This window comes from Marmota flaviventris, chromosome 2, assembly GCF_047511675.1.
Source record: "Marmota flaviventris isolate mMarFla1 chromosome 2, mMarFla1.hap1, whole genome shotgun sequence".
In the NCBI taxonomy this organism is placed as follows: Eukaryota; Metazoa; Chordata; class Mammalia; order Rodentia; family Sciuridae; genus Marmota; species Marmota flaviventris.
Genome location: NC_092499.1, coordinates 203,038,579 through 203,055,930, shown reverse-complemented (window position 1 = coordinate 203,055,930; position 17,352 = coordinate 203,038,579). Strand labels below are relative to the sequence as shown.

The window sequence follows — 17,352 nt, the reverse complement described above, 5'->3', positions numbered from 1 at the left end:
ACACCTGTAATCCTAGTGACTCAGGAGGCTCAGGCAGGAGGACAGCAGTTTGAGGTCAGCCTCAATAACTTAGCAAGACTTTAAAAAAGGGCTAGAAATGTGGCTCAGCAGTAGAGTGCTCCTGGGTTCAATCCCTAATACCCCTCCCCGCCCCCCCCCCAACAAAAGGATCAAGAAAGAGGGAAAGAGGAAGGAGTCAGGGTCCTTGCCATGTTCTATCTCCAAGGGGCATAAAATGGGGAAACCTGGTGCTGGGTGATGAGAGACCCCCAGCTCAAGCCTCTGACCTGACCACCACGAGAAGCCCCAGGGTCCTCAGCCCTGCTGTGCTGGGCACTCAACACAGACTGAGCAGACAGCGGCTCTCAGGCCCACCAAGGCCTTGCGAGTACTCAAGAGCTGTGTCACCAGGGTCCCTGCACTTTGTGCTAGCATGGCAGTCCCAACCAAGGCAAGAAACAGAATCTTAGTACCACAGAAGTGTGAGCTCCCCAGCCACACAGCCTGCACTGCAGATGTGCCACCCTTCAGGCCTCAGCAACTTTAAGGGCTCTGCCACAGGAAGTTCATTCTGCCACACTCTCTGGGGACCTGTGATAAGCCCCAGAATCCCTCAACAGACACACGAATGGGAAGTTAATGATTTGGAGAAAAGGCACTCATGCTAGACCCCTGCCCTGGGCCCTTCAGGGGCTCCAGGCACACAGTCACCAGGGCCAGCTGTTGTCACTAACCCTGAATGCACTCACTCATCCCATCTCTGAAGGAGGCCATCTGTCAGGCCATGGCCACCCCAGGCTGGACCCAGGGACTCACACTTGGGGCTGTGATTTGTCAAAGCTAAATTAGTAAGAGAAAGGATGCAGGAGCAGGAATCAGGGGGAGGCAGACACACTTAGCTCCCCAGAAGCCAGTCACCCGGGAAACCTGCAGGCATCCCGACACCTGGGTTCTCCAGGGGACTGGTCACAGAGGCACCACGAGGTGCCCGCTATCTGGCAGGCAGCAGCGTTCTGGGCTCCAGATGGAGGAGAAGGTGCGTGGCATACTCCCTACGTGTACAGAGAGTTAAGGTGCAGAGAGCCTCCCACCTGGCGGTGGTGAGGTCCTGAGCCACACACCCACCAGTCTGAGACCACCACATGAGAACAGAGACCCAACAGGTGACCCCTCAAGTCACAAGACAGACAGGCCTAAGCCCTACTGGCTGTACTGAGGTAAAGCAAGTGGGCTGTGATACCCAGCCAAGCCCTAGACAGCTGCACATGCCTCACCTTGACCCTACCATGCGACAAGCAACAGGAGCAACTTCAAGGAGCTGTTCTTACCATCCACATTGTTATAGAAATGACAGGAGCGACTGGTCACCTTCTTGCGGCACAAGTGGATCTGCAAGAGAAAGGCCCAAGCACACATCTGGAGCAGCAGCTGCAGAGGGCTCACCTCAGGCCTTACCAACCCTCTCCCCACCTCCAAACACTTTTAAGCCCTGGCCCAGTCCAGCAGGGGCACAGGTCAGGGGTCAGCATGTACTAGAGCACAGCCCAGGCCTCCAGTGCCCAGGCAGCACCTGCCCAAAAGAACAACAGAGATTGAGTAAGTCCCCAGGAACCCACCTGCATGTGGTTACTCTCCTGCTTCTTCACCTCGGGGTGGATGCACAACTGCTCCCGGGAGCCCAGCACGCATACCCTGGGCCTGGCGGAAGAGAAGTGAAAAGTCAAAGAGGGATGCCACAAAGAACAGATGGCCACATAGTATAGTCTAGCAGTATAAGCTGTGGGAAGCATAAGTATGCACTGGAGACTTGGCAGACAGAGGGAGCAGAGTGGCTGAATGTGGCTCAGGCAGGTAAAACTGCACAGAACCTGCTGTCCAAGTTCTCTCAAACAGAACCCAGAGCAGGATGTCAAGACTCATTTGGCTCTTGGCAAGGGGCAGACTCTATTCCCTTCACAAGCAACCCTTGGGGGGTCTGTCCCAACCCTCCACAACCAACACAATAGAGCCTGGGATGCCAGCCCAAGGATAGCCACAGCTCAAAGCTGCTTTCTCACAAGTAATGAGCACTAAGGGCTGGGGATGTAGCCCAGAGGCAGGCACTTGCCTAGCAAGGCTCTATACAAGGTCCTGGGTTCAATCCCAAGCACCAAAAAAACAAAATCAAATAATCAACCACCCTTTGCCCTCCCTCAGCCTAGCAGAGAATCACACACCCTGGATGGGTCTAGAAAGAATGTGGACATCTACCACCATGCAGCAGTGCTGCACACAGCTGGGATGTGGGCCCAGCTCCATGCAAAGCTCATCCCTCCTATGACCCTGAGGCAGGTGAGGGCTCCCTGACGCACCGGTAGGAAGTGTTCCGAAGCTCGCCAATGACCTGTGTGAGCTGCGAGTGGGTCCTGGAAGCATAGATGATCTTTGGGATGTCTGAATAACAAGCTGCCCAGATACAAGGAAGCACAAAAGGGGTGGCTCTGAGTCAGTGTCCTCATGTCTCAACAGGCAACACTGGGCTCAGTCCTACAGGCAGCCACAAACCTAATACCCACACATTCACTACCAGAAACAGGTTCAAAGGCTACCTGTAGTGCCATAATTCCAGGAAAAAAACTGCAACCCTGGTTTTAAACTCAGGATAGTAAGAAACAATGTGAAAGTTACAAAATTCTCCTGTTCAACTCTGCTCCACAGATGACAGAAGCCCAGGAGGACTGGCCCTGTCCCTGACCTTATCCCTTCCCTATCATCACCACAAGGCCAGGAGAGGCCAGGAAATAGGGTCACCTATGGGATCTCCTTCAGCAGCAGTAGCGTTCCCCCAGGATGACAAGTCTTGACCAACGAATCGCTCCCCCTGCACCCTCTCAGCAATCTTGCGGGCAGAGATGGTATCCCGAAGGTGCTCCCGCCAGGCTAGTGTGGTGCAGAGCAGGCAAAGAGTCTTCCCCGTACCTGTAGGGCTCTCCAGGATGCCATTCACTTTCTGAAGAGGGTCAGGAAGAGGGGTTACGGGGATGCAGAGCAAGATGTGAGGCCACATGACATGCCCAGCTCTGCTCAGATACATAGCTCATGGTGGAAAAGCCCATGGGACATCATTAGTCCACATGACATTTCCCACTCATGCCCTAAAAACCACAGGTGAATTCAGCCCTTGTTAGTAGGAATTTACGAAGCATTATCCAAAATGCAACAGCATTTTTAAGCATAATATAAATACTAAAATGGCTAATTAGGTGCCAAGTCTCAAAACAGGAAACTGTCCTATGATTCTGGACCCAGGCATTTCCCTGTCCTAGCTGAACAGAATATGATGTCCTACATATCAGCTCTCAGATAAAAGCCTGAGCAAGAAACTCAGGGGTTAGGAGTGAGCAGGTATAAGAGGGCACTCCAAGAAATCCAGCAGAAAGTGACTGCCCCTCCCCATCCACCCCTTAAGTTCTGCTCAGATGCCACCTCCTCTGAAGCCAAGGACCTCCTAAGCCTATTATCATCTAGAATCATCTTTTTGCTCACTTGATATTGCCTCTCCTACCCTACTGGAAGCCTTATTCATGACAAAATACAGGGTCTGGCTGGAATGAAGAGTGGAAGTATGAGGCTCTTGCTAAAGCACCATCAACCCATCCCTAAGCAAAGCCCTCAGTCTCTGCAGCTTTACCTTCTGTAGACATTCCAAGACCTTGCTCATGTACTCCTGTTGGCACTGGTATGGCTGGAAGGGGAAATCCACTGTCACACCATTCAGGACTATCTTGGGCATATCAGCCTGTTCTCAGGAAGGCACAGAGGTTAGCTAAGATGCAAGATGTTTGAGTCTGAGACAAATCCTCTCCGAACACCTCAGGGTCCCAGGCACTCCAGGTGAGTGATGCCAGCACTTGGCACTAGGACACAGTACTGATCTTTGCAGGAATCCCTACAGCACAGACATGAGGAAGATAACAAGACTGTGTAGACAGGCCACTTCACCAGTCACTTCAGTAAATCCTTCCCTGTGGAGAAAGTCAGAAGGCAAGCCTGTTATATCCTGACACAAAGCTTGGGAAGAGGAAGATACCAAATAAGTCGCCTTTTTCTGCCCCAAGCCACTCCGTCCTACTCTGAAGAGTCGCCTGGGTTCACAAAAACAACAGGGCCCAAGAAGCAACAATTCGGTGACTTTCACAGGCGCGAGTGAGGCTGAGACCGCAGCGGCACCGCTCCTCCCTGGGCCGGCACACGGTGCAGAATGCAGCGTCTGCGCCTCCTGCCCTCTACTGCCCTAAAGGCAGGGGCCATTCCCCATGTCGCCCGGATGGACACCCAGTTGCAGCCAAAGTAGCGAAAGGACATCCTGGGATGCAAATCGAGCATCCCTCAGCAAGTCGCTCAACCTCTCCAGGCCTCCGTCTTGCCTGGAAGCTGGGACCGACAAACACAAAGCCCAGGCCCCAGCCCGGTGCGGCGCGGTGCGGGGCTCCGGCTGCGTACGCTCTGGCGCAGGATCCGGCCGCCCCAGGTGCCGCGCGGCCGCTGCAGCGGAGCGGCCGGCTGCGAGACCGCGGCGCGTCTCGGATCGCCAGTCTCGGCGGGAGCCTTCCAACTCCCGGGCTCCCCAGGTGCCCAGCCGACCGACTCCCAGCGAGGCTCAGACGCACCGTCACAGGGTTCAGACTTGGCGGGCTGAGGCGCACGCTGCACTTCCTCCTTCATTTCCTGTCCGCCATTCGATGCTCCGGTTGGAAACCGTTCTCAAGTAGCAGGGTCCGTCTGCTCTTCGGCCTCGTCGCGCGGTCCGCCACGGCTTCTTCCGGGCGCAGCACTCTCCTTGACCGGCTCCTGCCGCGACGACGTCCCTCCCGACGTCCGGCCACCTCCTCCCTGTGCCCGGCCGCCGCCACCGCGCGCACAAATGCGCCGGCACCTTGCGTTCCCGAGGTCCCCGCCCTCGCCTCGCAGAGGCCTGCGTCGATGGCTGTCAGTAAAATCCGCAAATGGCTGCCGTGGTCCTAGACGCGCTCCAGAGAGCCCTCCCCCTCCCCCCACGTCCTTACTCTCCCCTGGGTCCAGCCTCTCTTCCGTCAGTGTTCCCAGAGGTCGACACAGGCCCCTCTGAATCCCCAGCATCTGGCTCCAGCTGGTAGTCATTGGTGGTCCCAGGAGAGACCCCCGCCCCCCACAGGCCTTCCGTCGGAGGTATTGCCTCAGGCGACCCTAGCATGTCCCAGCAGGAGCAGCAGTGCTGCCCGCTGAGAGCATCTGTGTGTGCCCACGCTCTTGTGTGAGGTCTCTTTTGAGGAAGCACCTGACACACGCTGGTACCCACCCAAGGCACCTGTCTCAGATGCTCCTAGATCTCAGCAGGGATTTGGAGAAGATGAGATAGGCCGCTAATAATTGAATGGGCACCAAGAACAGGTTTCAGTACCATCTATGTGTAGATTGCCCAAAGCCTGCAAGGAACCAGGAGTTCCGTCCTTCACTTCCATACCAATCATCTCCTGAAGGCAAGGGTGTTCCTCCTGAGAAATCTAAGGAAGAAGAGGCAAAGACCCAGAGACTTGGGATTTTCATAGGCCAGAACTGGACCTCTTCTGAATTAAAACATGTAAAAGCGATTCTGCTATGGGATGTGGTGGTGTACACCTGTGATCCCAGTGACTCTGCAAGAGGACCACAAGTTGGAGGCCAGCCTGGGCAACTTAGCGATATCCTGTCTCAAAATAAAAAGGGCTAAGGGTGTTGCTCAGTGATATAACACCCCTGGGTTCAATCCCCAGAACTGAGAGGAAAAAATTCCACTGAACCCAACCTGGGAGATGAGGGGATGGGGAAACCAAGACTGACCATAGCAAGACTCACTCAGCAGGCACAGGGATCTTGACCAGGGCAACAAACCTAAATTGAGCATCTGCTCATTCAAGCTTCAAGGGACACAGCTGTGGATGACTACAAGACAAATATGAACCAGTCACATTGTGATGAATACAAGGAAGAGACACAAGAGAGGAGGCTGCAATGACTAGAAGTCAGAAAGGCCACCCTGTGGATTGGTTGGAAACAGCATGGGAAAAGTCATGTTGCAAGTACTGGGAAAGCCCCAGAAGTGAAAGACCCTCCAAGGTGTGAAGTGCTCAAAGGAGCCCATGAGGCTGGAACTGGGAGAGGAGGAGAGTACAAGGGTCCCCATTTCATCCAAGAGTGAAATAATGCCTGTCTGGAATTAAAGAGGAGTAATGGAAGGAACTTGCACAGAGCTAGGAGGAGGGAAGTCTGTGTCTAGCCCCAGGACTGCTCATGACTGGTTGCTGCAGGGGTACTCATCTAGGCAGGCCTGGTACTGCCAGGACTCCTGCCTTGTGCTCTCATTGCTGGCATAGTCCCCACTCCAGCATACAGTGAGTAGGCACTTCACAGATGCTTTTTGACTGAGCGAGGGGCAGGGTTCCTCCAGGGAAGGGCCAGGGTTGTTTTCAGAACAGTGCAGGATCTTATCTATAAACTCAACAGTTCACAAAAAGCGTCTTTCAAATGGCTGCTTATGAACTCCCTGCAACTGACTGTGGTTGAGAAGTCCAAATCTTCTCCAAGAGTTGGGTGGGATGGCACACCCCTGTAATCCCAGCTACTTAGGAGGCTAAGGCAGGAGAATCACAAGACCAGCTAGGAATGTCATTGAATAGCAAAGTGTCCTGGGTTTAATCCCCAGTACCACACACAGAAAAATATAATCTGCTCCAAGGCCTGGTACCATTATATTGGGGCAAACATTCAGTATACTTACTGTGGATGTTATGTGCACCTACTGTGTACCTGGCACTGTACCAGGGGCTTCCCAAACAGCTGGCCCCTCTAGCCCAAATGGACACAGAAACTCAACCGAGGACATGAACAAAGTGAGTCTGAGGTAGTACAGTTCCTTGAGCCTGCCTAGACAAGTATTCTCCATCCACAGGAGAAGACTAGAGGACCAGAGGTGGTTACTTCTCTTGATCCTAGCACCTGAGTTCCAGTATCTGGAGCTGAGTCCATCTGAAGGACACTGACAGTTCCCAGCTACCACTGCTTGTGGTAGGCCACCCATGATGCTACTTGAGTTGTCCTTGACTCAGCCCTGAGCCATGCAGGCTTAGGTCTCCCCTAGGGAATGATCCCAACATTCCCTTGTGTAGACTGCCCAAGGCATTAGATCTCTGCCCTGCTCTGACAACAGAACAGCTCTCATAGCTCTGGACTTGGGCGTTACTCATTAGGCTTGGACAGCCCACCTCCTACCTTATTTGGCAAAAGAACATTCCATAGAAATTCTTTTGAAGCTCCCTTTTGTATAAATAAAGGAAACACGGGTTCTCCTGGCTCTCTTTCCAGTGTGGAAGCAGGACCCTGAAGGTCGCAGAGCCATCCTATCCTCCATCCCAAAATTATGTCTGTGTCATGTGTTTTTTTTTTTTTTTTTTTGTCATATCTCTCAGCCAGCACATTTCACGCAAGGGAAACCCAAAATTCTTAGGCCATGCTGGATGCGGATGAGTAGAATAAGAATCAAGAACTGCAGTGACTCATACAGAGGACATGGTTTCTTCCACTAGGACCAACACTGTTGTTAGGAATGGCTTGTGTGCTGCTGTTCTCCCAGCTCCTGTCAGAACTGAATTCCAATGTGTATGTGTCTGTGTGTGTTAGTTGACAGGTCTGCCATCAATTCAGCAGCTCAAAATACCTCTCAAGGGTTAGCTCACAATTCTCAGGATCCCAATGCTAACAAGAGGTGATCAATTGGGCTGAATTCTGTCTGGAAGGTCCAAAGGCCAACCTGCTTCCAAACTCATTCATGTTGTCAGAATTCACCGTCCATCCTGTGGTTGTAGCATTAAGATGTTGTTGCTCAGGCTGATCTCAGTCCTTTGGCCTGTCCTTGACTTCGGCCTTTTGGAGCTGGCCTCATTTCTGGGTAGAACTTCTAAGGATCCCTGAGTTTTATTCCTGGTCCTAAGTCTTGATTGTTGGTGGAGCTAGCCTTCTCTTGGCCTCACAGTGTCCATCCCTGAAACAGGAGTAGCACTGTGTCTGTCTGCCAGCCTCACTTTGGGGGAAGCAAGACATATGCACTCCACTGAGTGCATGCTCCAGCCCTGGCACACTCCCTCTCTTCCACCATGTGGGGTCTGGCATCCTGGTCTCATCTTTCACTCAAGAACCAGAGGTCCAGAGAACTCAGAAACTTGTCCTCAGGCAAAGAAAGAATGTCAGAGCCTGCCTCTATGTCACTTCAAAGATGGGGTTCTAACCTCATCAACCCAACTACCCTGTTCTGTGCCTGGAACCTGCCCAACCTCTGGACACAGAGGAGTTGCCCTTGGGAATGCCCACCCCTCTGGTCCATGACATTCCTTTCTCTGAGCACAGACCAGGGCTCAGTGGCCATCCCAGTCTCCAGCAGCTTCTTTCAAGAGCTCTGAGACACCACTCTGACTGTGGGACCTTCCCACATGGTGGGTATGGGGGCTTATTTCTACACACCCTGAAGCCAGCACAAAGCCAAGTCTGGAGGAATGGCAGTCAGCGGCTGTGGGAGGGTGGAGCACAGGCTTCTAGTTATACTCCTCTGCTTTTATCCCTGGGTGCTCCCGCTATGACGGCGGCAGCCCCTGCCTAGGCACTGGCTTGCACTCCCCATCGCCTCCCTCCCTCCCTCCCTCCCTCCTTCCTTCCTTCCTTCCTTCCTTCCTTCCTTCCTTCCTTCCCTCCCTCTCTCTCCCCCTCCCTCGCTCTCCCCCCTCGCTCGCTCCCTCCTCCCTCCCCCTCCCACACCCTCCCGCCGCGCCCGCCCTCGCCTCGCTCCCTCCCCTCCCTAGCACTGCAGCATTCGCCGACTGCAGCTCCAGCCGCCGCCTGCGTCTCTCTGGCCTCCGCAGCCCGTCGCCAGCAGCACCATGGCCAGCACCGTGTCCGGTAGGCGGCAGGGCCTCGGGTTTCCGGGGGCTGCGGCGGGTCTGGCCTGAGGCAGGGGCAGGTTGCTGTTGCGAGGCTGGCCGGACCTGCCTGAGCGCCCCAGGGCCCGGACTGCAGCGACCGCCCGGAGGCTGCAGAAGCCGCAGGGGCCGCGCCTCGGGCTGGCGGGGTGGCGGTGTCTGGCCAGGGACGCGACGTTCCTTCGGGTGCCGGGGGGCAGATCGGGCGTCTGCCGCAGGGTGGTTCCACCAGGAGTTCGGGCACCGTTTCTGGTCCCTGGGTGAAGGCGCCCGTGCTGTGTGGAGGGGGGTCACCTGAGGCGCCAGCGACCTTAGATATCGGTTCAACCGCGCTTTCACGGGGGATGGGAGAGCGAGTGGGGCCCTCCCCAGCGGCCCCGGGGCTGTCACTGCGTCTAAGGGGCGCTGGCGGGGGCGCTGCAGGAGGCCCGGACCAGCTCGAGCCTGGAGCAAGAGAGCCGCACCCGCCCCACGCGTCGCCACCCCCCACTCCGGGACTTTGCGGGCTCGGAGACCACCCTTCGGCGACGGCGACGCCAGGGCAAGCTTCTCTGGCCGGAAAAGCCACCACCCTTTGCGCCACGGGCTTCGGATGGTGGGGGAAGGGCTTCTGCCATTTCCCAATCTTCCCAGGATTGGCGGGGGTTTGGGGGGCGGGTCTGCCTCTCCCTCCCTACCTCCGCGGTGCTCTGCAGACCCACAGCCCTCGAAAGCAGTCCCCACCCGCGGCCAGCCACAAGTGCGGAGCTCTGGCGGAGGGGCAGACACCATAAGGACATTGGATGAGGGGTGACCCTCGAGGACACCCCCCACACACACACACACCGGACCCTCTGCCCTGTTCAACTGCCCTAGACCAGCTTTCTTTCTTGATGCCAGCGATGACAGACAGCAGGCCCCCACTCCCTCTCCTGCTCTTCCCTCCACCCTGGGCTCGGATCACTGTGGTCAACTGTCTAGCTGGGTTTTCTCCCACGCGCTCGCCAGGCCCCAGGCACAAACTCCGCCCACCTAGTGCCCCGCCCTGACTCCGCCCCTCAGGCCCAATAGAGGAGGGGGCTTGTGTGTCACTGATCAAATGTATCCCCAACCCTGTCTGGGAATCTTGTCCATCTGGGCTTCATCCATTCTTGCCCTGCAGAGATACTGGGACAGCTAAGCTCAGAATGGTACTCTCCCAGGACACCCGAGGCCAACTCTGTCCTTCCCATGGCCAACAAACTGTTGGAATCTGCCCTGAGTCCTGGCCACACGTCTGAGCCTTACTTTGGAAGGCTCGGCATCTTCCAGCCACCATGCTGCTCATGGCTTTTGTGGATTCTGCCTTATATTCAGCTCCTTACGCAACTCTGAGACTGACCACCTGAGCCATGCTACCTGACCTCTCAAGGCTTCTGTTTCCCAATCCAAGGGAGACTTGATCTTTAAACCTTCCAGCTCTGAATACACAGGTCCAACCACCTGCCTGTGTCCTATTTCCACATTAACAGTCCTCCCAATTTTGTATCAGCTCATTTTAAAAACATTACCATGGGACTGGGTTTGTGGGGTTGTAGAGCACTTGCCTAGCATGATGAGGCACTGGGTTCAATCCCCAGCACCACATTAAAAACCAAACAAACAAACAAAAAGGTATTGTGTCCATCTACAACTAAAAGTATTTTTAAAAAATTATCATGTGTGAAATTTGATCAGAAAGTTTCTTGTCCACTAATATTGAAGTAGGAGGATCACGAGTTCAAGACGAGACTGGGCAATTTAATGAGACCCTTCCTCAAAATAAAAATTTTTTAAAGGTGTGGGGATATATCTCAGTGGCAGAACATTTGCCTAGCATGTAAGAGGCCCCAGGTTCAATCCCTAGGACTAGGAAAAAAAATTTCTTGGGGCTCAATGGTAGAGCACTTGCCTAGCATGTGTGAAGCACTGAGTTCCATCCTTAGCATCACATAAAAATAAATAAATAATTGTGTCCATCTACAACTAAAAAAAAAAAAAGAAGAAGAAGAATTTTTAAAAAAAAGTTTCTTGCCCATCTAAGTGTTATACAAGTTCTTGTCTGTTCCTTTGAGGGGTGCTGATATATAACCATGTATGGAAGCTGGATCACCTCTTCTGAGAGGGTCTCTCCAGCCAGGAAGGGTGAGGCATGGGCCGCAGAGCCTCCCAGACTGGAGTGGGGGGCAAGAGCACAGACACCCAGGACTGTACTCTGACATTCTCACGTCACTCCAGCAAGCTGGGTCCTGGAGTTGTGTGGAAATGGGTGACTATAGGGTGCTTACAGGATTGTTGAGCATTACTGAGATACTGGGCCCACACTGGAGTTCAAACCATGTGAAAGGACCTGAAAGAGTTGAATTATTCCATTCTAAGAGTGGATGTGTTTCCCTTCCCCCAACAGGAGCCAGGGCCACAGTTGCCCTGACTAGCTCATTTTCTTTTCTGGTCAGATGGCAGGGACACTAGTTGGTGGCACTTGATCTGGAAGGGCAAGAAGGTGAGCTGTGCGGGGCTGGGGATGTGGCTCAAGCAGTAGCGCACTTGTCTGGCATGCGTGCAGCCCAGGTTCGATCCTCAGCACCACATACAAACAAAGATGTTGTGTCCACCAAAAACTAAAAAAAAAAAAAAAAAAAAAAAATATTAAAAATTCTCTCTCTCTCTTTAAAAAAAAAAGAAAGAAAGAATTCCTTTTAAAAAAAAAAAGTGAGCTGTGGTGCTGAGTGGACAGCTCCTCCTGTCCTTGTCCAACCCTACCTGGGTGGACAGTATGTGTCTGCTGAGGGTGTGGCTTTATCTCAGGGTGACCACACTGTCCTCAGGATGAATAGAAAAGACACAGGAGAATCTGAGGGCTTCACCCAAGTCTATAGTTCAGAAAGTTTACAGTTCAGGCAGGGTGGCACACACCTGTAGTCCCAGCTACTAGGGAAGCTGAGGCAGGAGGGTCCCTTGATTTCAGGAGTTCAAGACCAGCCTGGGCAACATAGTGAGAGTATGTCTAAAAAAGATAGAAACAAAGAAGAGAAAGAAGGAGAGAGAGCTGTGGTGCTGGTCCCAGTCGTGGGAGTGGGGGTTTGGCTAGTTTTTGTGGCACAACTCCTGTGATCCCAGCTATTTGGGAGGTTGAGAGAGGAGGATCACAAGTTCGAGGCAACTTAGCAAAACCCTGTTTCAACAGAAAAAAATAAAAGGGGCTGAGGATGTAGTTTAGTGGCAAAATGTCCATGGTTCAATTCCCAGTACAAGAAAAAAAAAAAATAAAAGTGAGGCGGTAGTTGGTTTTGTCTGCCTGAGAGAGAGGGAGAGGAACAGGAGCTAGTGGGGGATGGGAAGTATCAAGGGCAGAAAGCCACACACCAACAAATAATCACAGAGAAATACTCAGAAAGAAAATGGGAGGGATGCACTGTGAGAGAAAGGCACAAAGACAATGACAATGACAGAATCTTAAAGAAGGGTGATCAGAGACCCAGGCTGTGTCCCCATCTGTTCAGGTGGTCATAACAAAACACCTTTGACTAGGTGGCTTCTAAACAAGAACAGTCCAGGAAGCTGGGAGTTCAAGATTCCTGAAGATTTGGTGTCTGGTGAGGTTGCTTCCTGGCTCATAGATGCATCCTCACTTTGACCTTACCTGCCAAAATGGCTGGTGGCCCTCCCTGGGTCCTGTTCTCTAAGGGTACTAATCCCACTGGAGAGTTTCACCCTCATGACCTATTCACCTCCCAAAAGCCCCACTCTTTTTTAATATTTATTTTTTTAGTTTTAGGTGGACACAATATATTCATTTTATATTTATGTGGTGCTGAGGATCAAACCCACTTCCCCATGCATGCTAGGCGAGTGCTCTACCACTGAGCCACACACAGCCTCCAAAAGCCCCACTCTTAACACCAGCACACTGCCTTAGGATTTCAGCACGTGAATTTTGGGAGGACACAGACATTCAGACCAGAGCAGGCAGAAAGGGACATATAGAAAGAATAAGGCTGAGACCAAGAGTGATGCAGAAGAGTGAGCTGGGCAGAAACACCCGGAGAGAAAAGGACTCCAGGAGGGGAGAGACTGAGAGACAGAAGCACAGAAAGAACAGTGTTGGGAGATACCACCAGAGTCCAAGCTTGGAGGCAGGACGGGGAGGGGAGGGATGGAAGTCAGAGAGGTGGGTACATAGTGTGATGAACAGCTCTGTCTCACAGGGTGGGAAAAATGGGACCCCGATCAGCAGACTCAGGGGTGGGGCAGTGATGGTACCGCTCACCATGGCCTCATGCCCACAGCCTACAAGGAGAAGATGAAGGAGCTGTCCGTGCTGTCACTCATCTGCTCCTGCTTCTACTCACAGCCTCACCCCAACACCATCTACCAGTATGGGGGTGAGTGGGCCCACGTTGGTGTTGGCCTGCTGGGCCAGGCCTGCCCACCTTGCCTTTCCTGCCTCCCCTGGACTCTCAAGCACCCTGGCATGGCTGGATTCTGCAGAGGGTGGCTTTGGGAGAAGGACCCAGGCCTGAGAGTCTTGCATGAGCATCTTCCCCCTTGCCTCAGCCCCTGATTGGCATGTTGCCCCACACAGGCCCCTCACTTTGCCCCCGTCCTCTGGCCGGCCCTCTTGATGCCCTGTCTGGTCTTGCCCTGCAGACATGGAGGTGAAGCAGCTGGATAAGCGGGCCTCTGGCCAGAGCTTCGAGGTCATCCTCAAGTCCCCTTCTGACCTGTCCCCAGAGAGCCCTGTGCTCTCCTCTCCCCCCAAGAGGAAGGACGCCTCCCTGGAGGAGCTGCAGAAGCGACTGGAGGCAGCTGAGGAGCGGAGGAAGGCAAGCAACTCTCCCGGCACAGGCTGCCCTGGGCCCGGCCTGGCCAGGGCATAGATCTGGGGCCCTGGAGGACTCATGATCCAAAAAGGGTCTTATCCAGGGCAGGGGAGTGTGAAGGAAGGGCCTGACATCTGAGAACCCTCAGTTGGAGCAGTCAGGGGAGCTAAATGGGCTCCAGGTTCCTTCCCCATCCCTTCCCCTACACCAGCACTTTTATGACTGAAACAGAGAGAAGCACTTGCTTTGGGAATGCAGCCCAAAAGCTCAAGTCCACTGGCTGTCCAGTGGAAAGTGGCTATCTTAGGCACAGTGACCAGGCTAAGCAGGACCCAAATCTACTGGTTAACCAAAAGTGGCTAGTGCAGGGATGAAGCCCTCTGCAGTCAATCAAAAGGCAAGAAGCATGTAATTATCCTTGGGAGCCTGGAGTCTGCCAAGGAGACCCCACCCAGGGTCACCAGGAGATGGTCTTTCTCCCAGCAGGAAGGCTAGGCAGTGTTGCTTGGGAGGGATCAACCCCAGGACAGGGCTTGTCTTGTACAGATGCTCTCAGCCCAGTGAATAGAGGGGCAGTTCTGGGCACAAGGGTGAACCACTTCAGTCCCCCAACAGTAACTTTCAGTGCCAAAGCCCGGAAAGTCCCGGGCAAACTGGGCGGTACAGTGTTGGCCCAAGCTCTTAGGATGTGTCCATGAACAACACGACAGTAGGACAAGGCGCGGGGTAGGGGCAGTCAGCTGAGAGCAGAGGAGGTACAAAGTCTGCCCTTTGCAGCAGAAGCTTTGCAGACCCCCTTCTCCCTGCCCGACCCAGGCCTGGAGATGGTCAGACTGTCCTCAGGACGGCGCCCGCGGTCCAGCACCCGCAGGCCCGGGGCAGAGGAGCCATTCAGGGTTTGGCTGGCTGCCTAGCGCCAGGGAGGTGGGCCGGGGCGCGGAGGGGCCGAGGTCACCGCTCACGCGCCCGGCCCCGCGCAGACACAGGAGGCTCAGGTGCTGAAGCAGCTGGCGGAGCGGCGCGAGCACGAGCGCGAGGTGCTGCACAAGGCGCTGGAGGAGAACAACAACTTCAGCCGCCTGGCGGAGGAGAAGCTCAACTACAAGATGGAGCTCAGCAAGGAGATCCGCGAGGCGCACCTGGCGGCGCTGCGGGAGAGGCTGCGCGAGAAGGTGCGCACACCGTGGGGGGGCGGGGCAAGATGACGGAGGGCGGGAAGGTGGGGCGGGGCCGGGGTCCTCACGCAGGAGGGCGGGGCTGAGGGGCCCCTCCGGATTGCGAAGCACCACGCCCTGGCCGTCTGTTAGGTGCTTCCAAAGCGCACTGCCCCGCCGTTGCTTTTGTCTCCCGTGACACACTGTCCTGCTTGAGAAATACCTGAAAGTATTTCTGTTCCCCGAGTCAGAGAACACCCTGGGGTCCACTCCCTCTCAGGCCACGCTTTAAGGGTACCTCTTGTCTTCGCAGGAGCTGCATGCGGCGGAGGTGCGCCGGAACAAGGAGCAGCGGGAGGAGATGTCGGGCTAAGGGGCACTGGACACAGCGGTGACAAGAACGAGTTTTTTGTTTGTTTGTTTTTGTTTTGTTCAACTCTGCCTAGATGCAACTTTTGTTCCTGCTGCATCCCTCCCCGCCCCCGCACCCCCAGCCTCATGCTTCTCTTTCCGCACTCCGCACTCCCAGTTGTCCAGTCCTGATGGTGCGTCTGACCATGGGCTCTCCCCGGAGGAGCCACCAGGGTGTGAGACATGGTCCCTCAATTCAGATACAGGACCAGGTGTGGTTAGGTCCCCTCTCGGTGGCTCCCTTAGTGGATATGGTGGCAACCTTAATAAATCTAATGGCAGTGTCATGGGTCCTTGTTTTGTCTGGTCACATGAAAGCATGTCCTTGTGCCAACTCCCCTCTTCCAGGAGACAAGGCAAGAACATCTTCCTGTCTTCCCATGGGTGAAGGTTCCACAAGGAGTAAATGGCAGAGGAGGAAAAAATTGGGCTGGGTCTGTGGAGCCCCCTCTCTCTTGACACTTTAGCTAGCCCTGGAACCTGTGTGCAGCATAACTGTCTGGAACTGGTGGGAAGGTTCTGCAGCATTCCTTAATGTGGTGGCATAGGGTGTGGGCACCCTAGGTGAATCACAGAGCCTGTGGTCATGGCATAGGGTCCTGGGTTGGGTAGGCATGACCTGAGTCTGCTGGGTGCATGAGCATTCTTCTCTAAGTACTCACGAACAGACTGTTGTGATCTAGAGAGTTGTGGGCAGTGTGGATACTGTCTCCACCCACTCAGGGCAGGCACTCAAAGATCCCAAGCCACGGCCCCTATCCCTCTGGGCTTTACAGATGCCCTGAAAGAACCTAGTCCTTAAAGCCCTTTGGAGTTTAGTGTCTTTCCCTGCTCTCTGCTCTGGTCCAATGATGCTCCTGGCCATTGGACTTTTAGGTTCCCCTCCAGGGAGGTGTGGCCAGGTGTGAACACAGTAGTAGCCACAGGTCCTCAGGGAGCCCTTTGTGAGGGCTGAGGGTGGGTGCCAGGACGTGAGGGTGGGGGGTTCAGGACCAGCTGTCTTCAGATTGATGTTGGAAGGGCAGGGTCAGGGTTCCCAAGCCAGCCCCCATGCCACATCCATCCTCAAGATTCCTCACCAGAGGGTTGGAAGCCTGGTTCTAGGCCTCTTCTGCCAACACCCTCCTAGGTTGGGTCCCCTCTTCTTCAACAGCCCCCAATGCTCTCGTGCTGTTTGGGGATAGTCACCTGCCTATGTGCCACAGCTGCATCCCCTTCTTATCCATGACAACTCCACCCAGCAGCCAAGTGTGAGGGCAGGATCCTTCTTGGTGTGAAGTATGAGGACAATGACACAATTCTTTCACAACTCATAGCTAGGGTTCCAGAAGCCAGGTTGCAGCCTACAGGGGCCTTGGCTTTTATCAGACAGAAGACCTTTGGAGGACTGCAGGTGGTCATCCGGGCCCAGCTAGAGATGGGGGCACCCTTGTCTCAGAAAGTCCTCCAGAGAGAGCAACAAGCCAGGGTTGGAACCCAGTGGTATCCACGTGTGGCTTTTGTGGGACTGAGAAGGGGAAGTGGAAAGGGAGCTAAGGTTGGATTTCCCTGGAAGGTAATAGCTATCTTGTAGCCAAAATCTAATGCAGCATGCACCTGTCTTATCCATGAGTGAGCTTAAAACTAATTGAACAAACACCTGTGTGTTTAGAAGTGGCTGACTGCCCACTCAGAGTGTGTCCTGCATCTGGAACAAGCACCACAGGGGGTGGCTTAAAACAAAGAAGCCTCATCTCTCCCAGCTCAAGTGGGCATCATGGCGAGGGTGGGATAAGAGATGGGATGACTTGAGCCATCAGTGCAACCTGACCCTGACCATGCAGAGGGCACTGCAGGGCAGGGAGTGGGCACTTAAGTCACTGTCTCTCCATGAGGCCGTTCCACCTAAGCCTTCACTCCCCTCCATAGCCCCCAGTCCTCCAGCTGTGGCACTCTGCTGACACTTCCTGTGGGTTTCTACCATCTTATCAACCTGAGCCCTAAGTGCCTGGCTCAGGTGCTCAT

General features: G+C 54.3%; 2 protein-coding genes across 9 annotated transcripts in view; one reads left to right on the top strand and one right to left on the bottom strand.

Annotated features, from left to right (window-relative positions):
* Window positions 1-4,806, bottom strand: part of Rtel1 (regulator of telomere elongation helicase 1) — a 32,924-nt gene extending 28,118 nt beyond the window's left edge. For 3 of the 7 annotated variants that reach the window (XM_027954152.2, XM_027954155.2, XM_071609084.1), the window contains exons 1-5: window positions 3,671-4,625; window positions 2,791-2,989; window positions 2,352-2,445; window positions 1,617-1,698; window positions 1,329-1,389 (exon numbers count right to left, since the gene is read on the bottom strand). In XM_027954152.2, coding sequence (XP_027809953.2) covers window positions 1,329-1,389; window positions 1,617-1,698; window positions 2,352-2,445; window positions 2,791-2,989; window positions 3,671-3,772 — 538 coding nt within the window. In that variant the 5' untranslated portion in view covers window positions 3,773-4,625. The other 4 variants (XM_071609082.1, XM_027954156.2, XM_071609083.1 and 1 more) reach the window with 3 other exon arrangements.
* Window positions 4,807-8,843: 4,037 nt separating this feature from the next.
* Stmn3 (stathmin 3) lies at window positions 8,844-15,632 on the top strand. Of its 2 annotated transcripts, XM_027954149.2 has the most exons (5): window positions 8,844-8,943; window positions 13,250-13,345; window positions 13,611-13,786; window positions 14,764-14,955; window positions 15,251-15,632. In XM_027954149.2, the coding sequence occupies exons 1-5, from the start codon at window positions 8,925-8,927 to the stop codon at window positions 15,308-15,310; spliced, it is 543 nt and encodes a 180-aa protein (XP_027809950.2). In that variant the 5' UTR covers window positions 8,844-8,924; the 3' UTR covers window positions 15,311-15,632. The 2 variants fall into 2 exon arrangements, with proteins under 2 accessions (XP_027809950.2, XP_027809951.2); XM_027954150.2 differs by lacking the exon at window positions 13,250-13,345.
* Window positions 15,633-17,352: the final 1,720 nt, after the last annotated feature.

What these genes read in the sequence shown, in the direction of transcription:
- Stmn3 (XM_027954149.2), top strand. An exon ending in CACCATCTACCAGTATGGGG is followed by an intron (nt 13,346 to 13,610) that starts GTGAGTGGGCCC and finishes CTTGCCCTGCAG; the next exon opens with ACATGGAGGTGAAGCAGCTG. An exon ending in GGGAGAGGCTGCGCGAGAAG is followed by an intron (nt 14,956 to 15,250) that starts GTGCGCACACCG and finishes TTGTCTTCGCAG; the next exon opens with GAGCTGCATGCGGCGGAGGT.